The sequence below is a fragment of the Fistularia commersonii genome, chromosome 36 (assembly GCF_037954325.1).
Source record: "Fistularia commersonii isolate RoL2024-O1a breed Wild chromosome 36, RoL_Fcom_v1.0, whole genome shotgun sequence".
Lineage (NCBI taxonomy): Eukaryota > Metazoa > Chordata > Actinopteri > Syngnathiformes > Fistulariidae > Fistularia > Fistularia commersonii.
This window is the reverse complement of record NC_141319.1, coordinates 754,710-768,276: the sequence shown is the minus strand read 5'-3', so window position 1 is coordinate 768,276 and position 13,567 is coordinate 754,710. Positions and strand designations below refer to the sequence as shown.

At 41.2% G+C, this 13,567-nt stretch overlaps 2 protein-coding genes and 4 non-coding genes across 9 annotated transcripts in view; 1 reads left to right on the top strand and 5 right to left on the bottom strand.

The window, feature by feature from the left end:
• Positions 1–4,508, top strand: part of LOC147213238 (connector enhancer of kinase suppressor of ras 3-like) — a 40,236-nt gene extending 35,728 nt beyond the window's left edge. For 3 of the 4 annotated variants that reach the window (XM_086143411.1, XM_086143410.1, XM_086143408.1), the window contains one exon: positions 705–4,508. In XM_086143411.1, the coding sequence (XP_085999537.1) occupies positions 705–994 (290 nt within the window). In that variant the 3' untranslated portion in view covers positions 995–4,508. The remainder of the gene's footprint in view (positions 1–704) is intronic. The other variant, XR_015104533.1, reaches the window with a different exon arrangement.
• Positions 4,509–5,060: 552 nt separating this feature from the next.
• On the bottom strand, positions 5,061–11,541 carry LOC147213233 (small ribosomal subunit protein eS7). Its single transcript, XM_086143407.1, has 7 exons — positions 11,473–11,541; positions 10,845–10,930; positions 10,389–10,460; positions 9,906–10,049; positions 8,749–8,813; positions 5,594–5,744; positions 5,061–5,165 (listed from the first exon to the last, which is right to left on the bottom strand). The coding sequence occupies exons 2-7, from the start codon at positions 10,917–10,919 to the stop codon at positions 5,088–5,090; spliced, it is 585 nt and encodes a 194-aa protein (XP_085999533.1). The 5' UTR covers positions 10,920–10,930; positions 11,473–11,541; the 3' UTR covers positions 5,061–5,087.
• LOC147213237 (small nucleolar RNA SNORA73 family) lies at positions 5,364–5,578 on the bottom strand. The gene has a single exon (XR_015104540.1). It is a non-coding gene; the product is annotated as a small nucleolar RNA SNORA73 family (small nucleolar RNA).
• Positions 6,339–6,558, bottom strand: LOC147213236 (small nucleolar RNA SNORA73 family). Its single transcript, XR_015104538.1, has one exon. It is a non-coding gene; the product is annotated as a small nucleolar RNA SNORA73 family (small nucleolar RNA).
• LOC147213235 (small nucleolar RNA SNORA73 family) lies at positions 8,989–9,208 on the bottom strand. Its single transcript, XR_015104537.1, has one exon. It is a non-coding gene; the product is annotated as a small nucleolar RNA SNORA73 family (small nucleolar RNA).
• LOC147213234 (small nucleolar RNA SNORA73 family) lies at positions 10,132–10,351 on the bottom strand. Its single transcript, XR_015104539.1, has one exon. It is a non-coding gene; the product is annotated as a small nucleolar RNA SNORA73 family (small nucleolar RNA).
• Positions 11,542–13,567: the final 2,026 nt, after the last annotated feature.

Below are 13,567 nucleotides of genomic sequence, written 5' to 3'. Positions count from 1 at the left end.
TCCTCCTGCACTTCACCTTCAGAAACACACACCGTGGCTCTCAATGTGTGTGTTTTGGCAGTTGGTCAGAGATAACAGGCTGTTAATGGATTTTCCAGTTAAACACTGACACATTAACGCGTTTCTTGGACTGGAAAATATCCGATACCGTGAACGGATGTTTCATAATGATGAATGGTGAGCAGAAATGTTGAGGTTTGTCTGTTTTGAAACTATAAAATTTGGATTCACCAATATCACATGCTCCCGTTCAACAGCAGATAGAACTTATGAACGTTGACAGTGAGAAACTGAGACATCATTTTACAGTCAAACAAAATGACATCCAATCACATTCAGTGGAGTTCTTCATTTTATTTTATTTTTAGTTTGACAGACACAAGATGTGTGTGATGAATTCAAATCACAAATAACGGATATTATATGTTAATTCTAATGTCAGACCCGAAAATTCCGAAAATCCTGACGGCAAGGGATTTTAAAGAAGATTCTGGAGGTTTACTGCAAAGCTTACATTTCAACCAAATGTCAGTATATTCCCAGATGGTATGTACTGTAGAGACAACAAACCTATGTTATCTTTGACACAATGTGATCATATATTATTGAAATAGGTCAATAACAGGCTGTTTGTGCAAACAAACCAAACCAAACTACAGGTTTACTAACCAGCAAAACCATGCCAACTGTCTGTCTCTCCCCAGGTCAGAGGATCCTCCAAAGATACCTGAGCAACGAGGGGATCAGCAGCATCACAGAGGAGGAGCAGTGCTTCCCCGTGCCCTACAGGGGTCATCCCTTGGTCCGTGGCGTCGACCACATCCGAGGAAGCCAGTGTTTCATCAGCGCCGACCTGCACAACAGCGCAACCATTCCCTACCAGGAGGCGGTGTCCAAAAAGCCGCCCGCTGTCGCTCACCCTCAGGCTGTCGCCAAGACCTCCACGTCTCTGCTCGGGGGCTGGCTGGCCCGGCTCCGGTTGCTGAGCCACTGACCCGCCTTGCGGGGCCCGACGTCCGGTTCCTCAGTGGCCGAGGACGTCCGTACGGAAGCCCTGAGAGGCAAGTGAGCTTGTTCTTTCAAGACCGATTCTTCAGAGAGTCCAAAATCAGCAGGAGAGACAAAAATACTACTTGCCTCAAAACAAAATTAGGAGATTTAGCTTGATCTGTTGTTTTGGCAGAGCAGAAGAGCCACAAACAGTTTCCCCCTGCCCCAGAGCTCCTGTTGGTTTGTAAGCTCAAGGCTGAGAATGCAGTTTAAAAGGCATTTGAAAGTTGTTTTCTTTCTTTTTAGGAAAAAAAAACAACATTGTTTTGGGTTTTCTCTTTGCTTTCAAGACTTTATAGCTATGGATGGATTTTTCCCCTTCTCTCCGAATCTGGTTTTTAGTTGAAGAAGACACTGCGGGAGTGACGGATCTTCAGGTTTGTGTTTGAGACGGTTGATGACGGGAGACATCAAAAACAGGAAGATGCTGGTGGATCAATCATTTTTCTGGATGCTGCTGAGCTTTTCAACGCAACTGTTATCAATACCCTTTTAACAGTGGTTTCAAATAACTATAAACTGTTTTGCCTCTAAGCAATTTCCAGTTGAAATGTCAGGATTCAAACAAACTTCAGGCTCGTTTTGGTTTTAAGATATCATGACATTTTGGTATTAGTCATTCTTCGGGCAAGCATCTAATTTTATTGATCCCATTAAAAATAGCAGTGGTTTGTTCTGGTTTTAACACTATATTTTTTTGAACATGCTAGGATTGTTTTTGTTTTTCAATGTTTAAAATATTTTTTTAACATTTTTCTTTTTTTTTCTTTTCATGAGTCAATAGACCATTTTTTAAATCCCCATTAACAGAACAACTGAGTAAGGAAACACTAAAAAGATTTAAAAAAAATACATAAAAAAAAATATAAATCTACAAAATCAAAGTTTTCTCAGCAGGTTTAATCTATTGCAGAAAGAGTTGGAACTTCCTGTTGGAGTGAAAATCGTTAATAAAATGAATATCTTTCTCTGTAAAAACACAGTTCCTCTCAAAACCTTCAGCTGGATTCGGGCATCCTTTTCAACACTCTGCCAAAACACAGCAGCAGCAGGTTAGCAGATTTGTCTTTAAATTTTTGCCGGAAGCTGCTGAAAATTTCCCGGTGAAAAGGCAACTGACTCTTTCAGGTAAAAACCCCTCCGGAGGTTCTGATAACATCTCGTTCCTTCCTCAGGCAGATTCTGAGCACAGAGAACAAGTTCTAATCGGTTTGGATGCGTTGGTCTTTTTTTCTAATCAGGTCATTCTCTCCAGAACATTGGAAGACCAAAGTTGTCAACAAATGATATGGACACGAGTCCTCCTTCTTTGCTCTAGACAAAATGTTAAACTTTGGTGATTTTTTTATTTTTTTCTGCAAAATAAATTTATCTCAAAGTGTTTGGAAAAAAAATTGGAGAGAAATTTCCAATAGTTTTTCAAAGAAAATCTTAAACTTCTATGAAAATAATTATTTTAAGTGTGATTACAACTTGGCCACTTCCTCTTAAGTTAGAAAATATAGTTAGTCAGATCATTTGGAAAGTACATTTTGGTAATCCTCTGACAAATATAAAGATGCATGATTTCAGTTTTTTAAACTCTTATTAAAGTAGTATGATTTGCTAAAAAAAATTGCTATAAAATTCTTCCAAAACTCTTTTAAAAAAACAAGAGATTGCCTTAAATGGAGTGAGATGTCAAAGTACAAGAAGTGACTTTTAACTTTTATAGCAATGGTGGTGAAAGACAATCTACATTTATCAGAAAAAACGGCATGGTGTCGTTCAGGCTCAGGTTTTAATCAGCTCCAGTGAAGGTGAGGGACCTACAGAGTGAAAGCCTAGTCCTGAGATAGGCAACCCTTATCACCCAAAGAGCCATTTGGACCCGGGTTCCTCGGAAAAGAAAACACTGGGAGCCGCAATTACTTTTTGATGAAATGAAGGTACCACTGTATATATATTGCTTTTTATTACCTTTACACTTTGTGAATTTCAGAAGCAACACACTACACACTTGTTTATACAAAGTATTACGGAGAATATTAAATTTTATTTACGTAATGAACTCATTTTGAGCTTTGGGCTGTCAGAGCGTGTAGCGGAGCCTTGACCTGAATTTTGGAAATAAATCGGGAAAAATCACTGTGTCAGTAAACTATAAAAAAAAACAAAACTGCAAAATATCTTCATAAATATTTATTTTACCTGTTTTATGGGACTTCTGCTCCTGAATTTCTGCGCACACCATCTGCAAATCGGGATTTTACCGGCTGGCGGGTATACCAGCTCCCGCGAGTGTGACGTTATTTTGAGCGGTGAAAAACAATAAATATAATTTTATTCAATAATTCAAGATCACAATAATCTTCCAACTTAGAACTAAAAGTGAAAAAAGGAATTAACACAAATGAAATACACTTCAATTAACTATTTATAATTTATTTTCCTAAGCCACTCGGAGCCGCAGTGTAAAGATGAAAGAGCCGAAGAGCCGCGGGTTGCCAACCCCTGGCCTAGTCCGTTAGCGGGTGTCTCAGAGGGCATCAAATTGCACAGGGATTGAATTGATCCAGCAGTCCTCAGAGCACTGACAGGCGGTTCGAGTCCGATTGGATTTTAAGTTTCTATGGAAAATTATGTTGGCGTTCCTCAGGGTGCCGCTCTGGATCGTCTGACACTGTTAAACTTGTCTCATTTGGTGCCTGTTTTTCTACGAACGAAAAAATCTACAGGATATTAACCTGTAACTATCACTGTCTTCTAAACGTGGGAACAAGTGGCTTGAAGTTTTTCTCGAACATTTCTATATTTAAAGTCAAAATGTAAACTTTTACTGACAAAATAACGCCTTATATAAAGTTGTATATTAGTAATAAATCACAACCGACTGTTAAAAACTCACCTGCCTTAACTAGTGTGGAAGCAAGCAGGTGCCCTGCGAGCATTTCTGTACAACCGAACAATGATCCCACCCTTTCATGTACTTTTAATGTTCTGTACTTTGGCAATATTATAGTCATGAGGAAAATGCTGGTGTTCCACAAATATAGCGTGTAAATCGGTAAAAGACAAAAAACTAGGGGAAACCAGTTACCAGTTATAAGCGAGACGTGAAGAAACTCGAATTTTATGGGGAGGGGGGATTAAAAATTAGTATGTACGTTAGAGCTGTGATGCTGTATTAAAGACTGTCCAGAAACCTGACTGTTATAGGCTGCACACATACACAGGTCATTTACTGTGGCTTCTCATGGTCTCCTTGAGACCCTTGTTTTCAGATTCCTCCTCACACTGACTCCATTAAAGCTACAAACTCGTGACTTGTCAGCAAACAGCAAAAGCTGCAGCCGCGTCTGATCAAGTATCCAATTTTTACTAACATTTTTGAAAATGTCTGCAGGTCGATGCTTCTGTAATGTCTGTAAACAAAGAAATAGAGCAATTCATAATAAACACATAATTTCCTCTATCAAGAAGTTTGGTGGCTTGTTTGATTAGGTTACATAAGCTTGGGAAATAAAATGACTGCCACCCCTCAAAACAATGTACACTAGATGGTGCCACCAGCACTGCAAATAAAGCAGTCAGCTGATCTGATTTCCTTACTCAGGAAATCCAGATCTGAGGTGAGGACGACACCTGGCCCTTTGCTTGGGGCCAGCTGCAATGTTAAGACTTTCAATTCAGTCTGGTACATGTGTTCAATTCTTCACTTTCAGATTACTCTTGTGGAAAATTACTCTTTAATTGCAATAAGATCAGACAGAACTGGCATCAGACTAGTTTTATGGAGCAAGTTGTTAGTTCCTAACTTGACATCTGAACATCTGCACTGAGGCTCCTGGTTTTCTTCAAGTCAAATATGTATATAGTATGGTATGTGAAAATCAACAGGAAGGAGCGCAGTAAGTAAAAGCTAAATTATAGACACTAGAATAGATTTTGACCACCTGGCTAAGACACAAACCAAATCATGTCAAAAAAATGGTCTTGTTGGTCAGAAACAAGCCACAGAGCAATAATAATGACAGTAAACAACTTTATTTTGTAAGTTACAACTGGAATTCTGGGAATTCAAACACAACGTCTTTGCCTGTGAGCTTCTTGTAGACGCCAGAGAAAGTTTCCACCTGCAAAAACACAAATTTGACATTACATTTGATAACTTAGTTTACCAACAAAACGCCAAGGCAATCTACACAGTAATTCAAAACACAAATTATCTTTAGGATGTAACCAAACATATTGAATAAGCTGACTCAATTACAGAAGTAAAAATTGGGCTTTGTAAAATTGGCTGTTTGGACAGGTAAGGATCCCTGTCAGATATCTGTGCACTGCATGGTTTAGCTCCCCAGTCACAGTCCCAGAGAGACTCTGGGAAGATGTAGGAATATGCAGGACGCTAGTCCTCGCCAGCAGCAGCCGGGGGACAGAGCTCGATCTCCATTGTGGAATGGGACTGTACGTGTCAGCTCAAGGCTACGCTCCCATACGCCGCCAGGACAGAGCCAGGGAGACACGCTCCCTGGATGCACACTCGCACGCACACACTTACTTTGTGTTCAACATTGTTCTGCTGCGCCTTATCCAGATGGACCTTGATGAGTCGACTACTGTCCAGTTTGACCCGGATCCTCTTACCCACGATCTCACTGGGAAACACCAGATCCTCCAAGATGGCATCGTGGACCGCAGTCAGAGTACGGCTGAGGAGAGGAGACGGTTCATACTTGAATCAAACACGCCAGTATATAAGACTGTTAAAACTACAGTTTGACAGACGGCAAACATTCCTAAACACCTTCGACATACTATTGAACTCGATATCTTTGCCTCCGTGCCGGAGAAGACAACTAACCTCTGTTTAAGGTTGGTGGTACTTAAATCAGTTGCTTGGCTGTTATACAAAAGGTTTCATTAGAGGCTGATCTGATGAAATTGGCTTCATTAAAAGATTACAGGGATATGTGGGAACTTCTGAATCGCCTGGTTTTTCCAGGAGACCGGAACCAGAGCCCAGGACCACCTCTTTTAGGAGGTTGAAACATTGATTATTCTGGGCAAATAATGATTATTCTGGGCAAATAATGATGATCTTTGCCCCTTTCTTTATTTCCACATGACAGCTAGTCACCGCCACACTAAATATAAACCTGATCACCACCTTGTGAGTTCAACAGAATTTATCATGAAAAATTGCTGTTTCCTCCACTATAATTTCACAGAACAAGTAAAATGTTTGCACAGCTTCCAATATGAAAAAAACAAGAGAAATAGGCAAAATAAAAGCAGTTGTATTAATCTGTGCACTGCACGGTTTAGCTCCCCAGTCACAGCCCCAGAGGGACTCTGGGAAGATATAGGAATATGCAGGACGCTCGTCCTCGCCGGCAGCATTCGGGGGACTGAGCTTGATTTTCGACATTGTGGAACGGGACTGTATGTCTCAGCTCGAGACTACGCTCCCATACGCCACCAGGACAGAGCCTGGGAGACACGCTCCCTGGATGTCCACGTCGGGTTTATATGATTTTTAAATAATTATCTGGATTGAGACCCTCTAGATCAAGGGTGTCCAAACTATGGCCCGCGGGCTTTTTATTGGCCCGTAACAAATTCTGAAAATATAGTTGAATATGGCCCCCACATGGCACTTGAGCTCAACTCTATTGCACTACTCAGTTTCAACACTAGATGGTGCCAGTAACAGAAAAGGTGCTTCTCCATTAAACAAAATTAAGCAAAGAAAAAAATTTACCACGAGTCACCAGAAATGGCAGCATCGAGGAAACGAAAGATAGCAAGCGAGTGCAGAAGATTTCAAACACGCTGGGAAAATGACTATTTCCTTAAAGAAATCAACGGAAAGTGTGTCTGTTTGATTTGCAATGAAGATGTTGCTGTGATGGAGTATTATGTCCGTCGGCACTATAAGACCAAGCATCAGAGCTACGCATCGTACACGGGTGCCGAACGAGCACAGAAATTCAAGCAAATGGCAGCTAGCCTGCAAGCTCAACAACAGCTTTTTTTTTCACGTTGACAAAATACAGGAAAATGCCACAGCAGTAAGTTATGAAGTCGTTAAACTTATTGTCCAGCATGGCAAACTGTTCTCTGACGAGGCACTGCTTTATGAAATCCCCGTCTAAGTCACAGAAGTAATGTGCCTGGAAAAAGTGCAGGATTTCAACAACGTGAGCTTATCCAGAAATACAGTGGTGCGGAGAATCGAGGACTTGTCAGCTAACCTGCAACTTCAGCTGAGAGACAAAGCTTGTGCTTTTGATTTTTACTCGATAGCATGTGATGAGAACACAGACGCCACAGACACTGCACAGCTGTTAATTTTTTTGCAGGGAGTCAATGATAGTTTTTGCTGTACGGAGGAGCTGCTTGATATAATGAACCTAAAAGGCACAACGACAGGGGGAAATATTTTTGAAGCTGTGTCAGAGGAAGTTGAAAAGATGGGGCTTAAATGGAACAAGCTCTGTGGAGTAACAACACATGGAGCTCCGGCCATGACGGGTGAGCCCAAAGGAATGGCATCCATGGTGTGCGCCAAGGTAAGAGAGCAGAGGTGAAGCCGTTAGGATGCACTGTATAATCCACCAAGAAGCACTGTGTGCCAAGACTGTCCAGCTGGGCGATTTGATGAACACTAGTTCGAATTATGTTGACAGTTATTACAACAGAGGACTGTACCACAGGGAATTTCAAGCTTTCTTATCTGATGTGGATGCTGAATATGGGGATGAACTCTACCACTCTGATGTGCGCTGACTCAGCCGCGGCTCTGTGCTGCAGCAGTTTTATTCGCTGGTCACACCTGTATGTAGTTGTGTCTCAAACAGGCGGAGCTTTACACAGAAGGCTTTCATGTGCGCAAAACTTTAATGCTGCACAATTCCCTACGCTGTCTGCAATCAAGTCTGCTTTTTCAAAGGCAGACCTTTCTGCTAAAAAGGAGAAATATGTTATATATATATGTGAAATATTTAAGATTTTTCTGTAATTGAAAATCAAATTAAGCTATTCTCGACCCCTTCCTGGTGGATGCAGAAGAAGTGGAAGAGAGTCTGCAGACACCCCCGCTCTAGATGTTCATAAGGTTGAAGGTCAGTGGATTTCAAAGCTTAATGTGTCTTGATGATATTTGTTATAAAATGGGGGGTATGTGACAATCTAACCTCAGACAGGTTGGATTTCTTATTTATGGAAAATTAATAAAAGCATGATTGTTTGAGATCGCAAACCTTCTACAAGCCCTGCATCAAGGAGTAAGTGGGTGTCAGATGCATATTTCAAAGCTGGATAAACCAGCTATAGACATAACTGTCCATAAACCTGATGGATTCTCAGTTCACAATTTGAAGCAACAGTGTCTCTTGGAATGACCACTGTTTTCCAAAGAAAACCAACCCCATGATCAACACTACAATGAAATTCAGGTCCGACTACATTTTGTTATTTTAGGAATACCAGGACTAGCACAGTCCTCAATTCCACCCCTTACCCAATCAGAACTCAAACCCAGGAAGGTCTAGCATTATGCATTATCAAAATGTTGTCGATTCGAACTAATCCCGCCGGGGAAGGTTCTCTCGACTCGGATTAAAAAGCACAGATCTTTCAGATAAGATAAGAGATGCAAGAGAGCACCATGTTTGTTTTGTAGCAGCCGGTAACAGTAAACAGTCCACTCACCTCCTGGGACGCTTCTGCTTATTCTTTGTGCGGCTTTTCCTGGTGGGTTTGGGCAGAATTCTCCTCTGAAGGTCCGGGGAGAAAAACTCAAGATTAAACTCTGCAGTTCAAAAGGGGATGCTAAACCCCTTTTTGTCAACCAATAAACCGCAAGGATATATTCCGTACTATTTTGAAATTTCAATCTGTTGGGATTGAGTGGAGGGTATGTTAATTTTTACAGAGCGAGCCTGGTGTTTAATCTGTGCACTGCATGGTTTATCTACCCAGTCACAGCCCCAGAGGGACTCTGGGAAGATGTAGGAATATGCAGGACGCTTGTCCTCGCAGGCAGCAGCCGGGGGACAGAGCTTGATCTCAGACATTGTGGAACGGGACTGTACGTCTCAGCTCGAGGCTATGCTCCCATACGCCACCAGGACAGAGCCAGGGAGACACGCTCCCTGGATGTCCATGTCGGGTTCATTTTGATTTTTAAATAATTATCTGCATTGAGACCCTCTAGATGTACATAAGGATAAAGGTCTGTTGATTTCAAAGCTCAATAGTGGGTCTTAAGATATACTTAAAGGTTAGATTCTTTTAATTGTCAAATATCCCCCATTTCACTGACAAGTTTGATTTCAGGGGACCAGTTACATTTCATCTTAATTATGGAAAATTAAAATCATGATGTCCATATCAGACCATGGCAATCACCTTACAGCAGGGTTTGTCTCCAAAACGGTTAAACATTAACATTCTTCTTAATGTCTGCGTGAAAATGAAATCTTAGCCTTCACCCCTGACCACTTGTTAATTTCAACCCCGGGATTGAGTTGGATACTTTGTAAATTAAGACATTTGTCATTGTAGACTATGAAACCAACCAGGTTAACATCATCAACTGAGGGTGTTTACACCCAGGGAGAATGCCATTAACTTATTCTATGGTCTGTTTGTTTTGCATGCAATTCAAAGTTCATCAGATTCCCTGACAGCTAGACATGATGTACTGGATATAGCACAAAATTAATTATGAAGGCAGAGCTTTGAAGGTTAAATAAAACAAATTAAAGAAAAAACATTAATAGAAAAATTTGAAAAAAGGTAATAATCAGGACAGCGGTGCCTCTTGTTAGTCTGAAAAGACACCATTTGTCAAGTCATTCTCTCACCTGTGCAATGAAGACCACATGCTTGCCACTGAACTTCTTTTCCAGCTCCCTCACCAGTCGCACCTGAATCTTCTGAAAAGACTTCAGCTGAGGAACGGGAACGAAGATGATGATGGCTTTCCTGCTGCCACCAACCTCGATCTCCTGGATGAGTCAAGAACAAAGAGTGGGACTATTAATTCAAGGGGAGGAACACTGAATTTGATCCTGAAGCTCATTGGTCTGAATCTGTGCACTGCATGGTTTAGCTCCCCAGTAACAGCCCCAGAAGGACTCTGGGAAGATGGAGGAATATGCAGGACGCTCATTCTCACCGGCAGCAGCCGGGGAACAGAGCTTGATCTCCGACGTTGTGGAACGGGACTGTACGTCTCAGCTCGAGGCTATGCTCCCATACGCCACCAGGACAGAGCCATGGAGACATGCTCCCTGGATGTCCGAGTCAGACCGGGACAACAATAAGAAATACAGGATGAATCTCACCTTTGCCGCTGTGATGTTCAACTCTCTCAGCTGAGCCTTCAAGTCAGAATTCATCTCCAGCTCGAGCAGAGCCTGCAGGAATACCATGATCACATGTTAAGACAACTACTGGAATACCAAATTGGCAAATAGAAACACCCGTGCAATTACAATACAAATTAAAAGAATCAAAACATTTGCGTCCACACATTGTGGAAACTACACAAAAGCTGTAATGTAATTGTAGAATATTGACTGTGGACACAGTTATATTGAAAAATTAACCATAAATGTTTACTTGCAATCTGCACTTGCGCAGACACTCGGTGGGCCGGCTCATGTTTATTGGTACGAATTGCTATCATCACCTGTGCCCTGCTCTTCAGTAAAATAACGAAATGCTACTCTGATATCTCCGACTGTCTTTTACGCAACACACAACAACAATAATGCAACATTTAAACATGAAAGTCTTACCTGGGAGATCCCTGACTCAAACTCATCAGGCTTTTCTCCGTTCGGCTTCACTATCTTGGCGCTAGTACTGAACATGGCCTTTGTTTCTGTTAAAAAAAACAAACAAAAAAACACCATAGATTTGAGTGGGTCTGAATATCGGGTCGCCCTCAAACGCTAAAACTGCATATTAAAACAAGTTAACAAGTCTGTATCTATAAAATGTGAACATTTGCTCGATGGAGCTAACCGTATGGTAGCTAAGATACTTTAGCTGGTTCTGGTCAGCCATGGCTGAGTTTACCAGTGAACCTAAATGATTATTCGCAACCTCTAAGACAGCCATACTTCGGATAAAATGAAATATATAAGATAATAATTCGATAAATCGGTGCTGCTACTGCTGCCACCTTACAAGAGTTCTACACACATGTACGGCCTGCGGAACTCTCAATGCTACAATCGCTCAGCGAAGGTGACTACTTTACAATTTACGGCCAGAAAAGATACCCATCCGTACCAATAAACTACACAATCTAAAACATCACAGCCTTTCGGTGATGTAGGACGTGAAAATGTGGCGATTAAATAAAACTTAAACACATTTTAGCACCGAAAAGCACACACAGAAGAAAATATCACGATTAACCTCGGTTAGCAACGGCCAAGGAAGAGGCCAGAACATCGCGAGAGTTGAATTAATGTGGTCCGGGCATGGTTATATCTATCGCGAGAGTTGGAAGAGGGCGCCTTCCAGCGTTGTCATCGCGAGACTATGCCACATAGGTCAAATCAAATGATTTAATCCGAATTGGAGCAATTGATTTAAAGGCGCTGTTCGGCGAAACTTTTTTAAATATCTTTTGAGTGTTTTTTATATTCACATTGAATATAAACACATGGAAAGAGTGCTTTGAAGAGCTGATGAACGTGGAAAATGAAAGAGACGTAAGGGTAGAAGAGGTGACTATTGTAGACTACAAAGTTGCAAAAATTAGTAAAAGTGAAGTGAGGAAGGCATTGAAGAGGATAAAGAGTGGAAAAGCAGTTAGTCCTGATGATATACCTGTGGAGGTGTGGAAACGGTAGATTTTCTGACTAGATTATTCAACAGGATCTTAGAGAGTGAGAAGATGCCTGAAGAATGGAGACAAAGTGTGATGGTGCCTATTTTGAAGAATAAAGGGGATGTGTAGAATTGTGGCAACTTTGGAGGGATAAAGTTGATGAGCCATACAATGAAGTTATGGGAAAGAGTAGTGGAAACTAGACTGAGAGCAGAAGTTAGCATTTGTGAACAGCAGTATGGCTTCATGCCTAGGAAGAGTACTACAGATGCAGTATTTGCGTTGAGAATGCTAATAGAAAAGTACAGAGAAGGCCAGAGAGAGCTGCATTGTGTTTTTGTAGACCTAGAAAAAGCATATGACAGGGTCAACAGGTCAACAGTCCAGAGCAACGGAGAGTGTGGAAAAGAGGTGAAGAGGCGGGTCCAAGCAGGTTGGAATGGGTGGAGAAAAGTGTCAGGGGTACTATGTGATAGAAGACTTTCAGCCAGAGTAAAAGGAAAGGTGTACAAGACAGTGGTGAGACCAGCGATGATGTATGGACTAGAAACTGTCACAATGACCAAAAGACAGCAGGCAGAACTAGAGGTCGCAGAGATGAAGATGTTGAGGTTCTCTTTGGGAGTGACCAGGATGGATAGGATCAGGAATAAGTCTATCAGAGGAACAGCACATGTTAGATATTTTGGAGAGAAGGCCAGAGAAGCCAGACTGAGATGGTTCGGTCATGTACAGAGGAGGGATAGAGAATATATTGGTAGACGGATGCTGGAATTGGCGCTACCAAGCGAGAGGTCTCAAGGAAGACCAAAGAGAAGATTTATGGACGTAGTGAGAGAGGATATGAGGGTAGTTGGTGTAAGAGAGGAGGATACAGAGAATAGGGTTAGATGGAGAAAGTTGACTCTCTGTGGCGACCCCTGACGGGAAAAGCCGAAAGAAGAAGAAGAAGAAGACATCAGCTAAAAAGGATTCATTAGTTATTTACTCTGTGTACCGAAAATGTTTCAACCAGGTGAGATAAGCACTTTTTGACCACATGGCTATATCTTTTGAACTTGTGGCCGGATAACAGTGATTTTGACATATATTGTGCAAAATCAATTCCTATACAATATATTTCAGCTCCAAACAACAGCTAGAAAGGATTCATTAGTTATTTACACTGTGTACCAAAAATATTTCAACTCGGTGAGATAAGCATGTTTGGCCATATGGCTATATCTTTATAACTTATGGCTGGATTACAGTGATTTTGAAATATGTTGTGCAGAATCAAGTCCTTTACAACATATTTAAGCACCAGACAAAAGCTAGGAAGAATTCATTAGTTATTTACACTGTGTACCAAAAATGTTTAAACTAGGTGAAAGAAGCACTTTTTGACCACCTTGCTACATCTTTTGAACTTGTGGCGGAATTCAGTGATTTTGACGTATACTGTGTAGAATCAAGTCCTTTACAACATATTTAAGCACCAGAAAACAGCGAGAAAGAATTCAGTAGTTATTTACACTGTGTACCAAAAATGTTTCAACTCGGTGAGATGAGCACTTTTTGACCACCTGGCTCTATCTTTTGAAACTTCAGTTGGATTATAGTGATTTTGACGTGTATTGTGCAGAATCAAGTCCTATACAACATATTGCAGCAACTGTCACCAGCTGAAAAGGATTC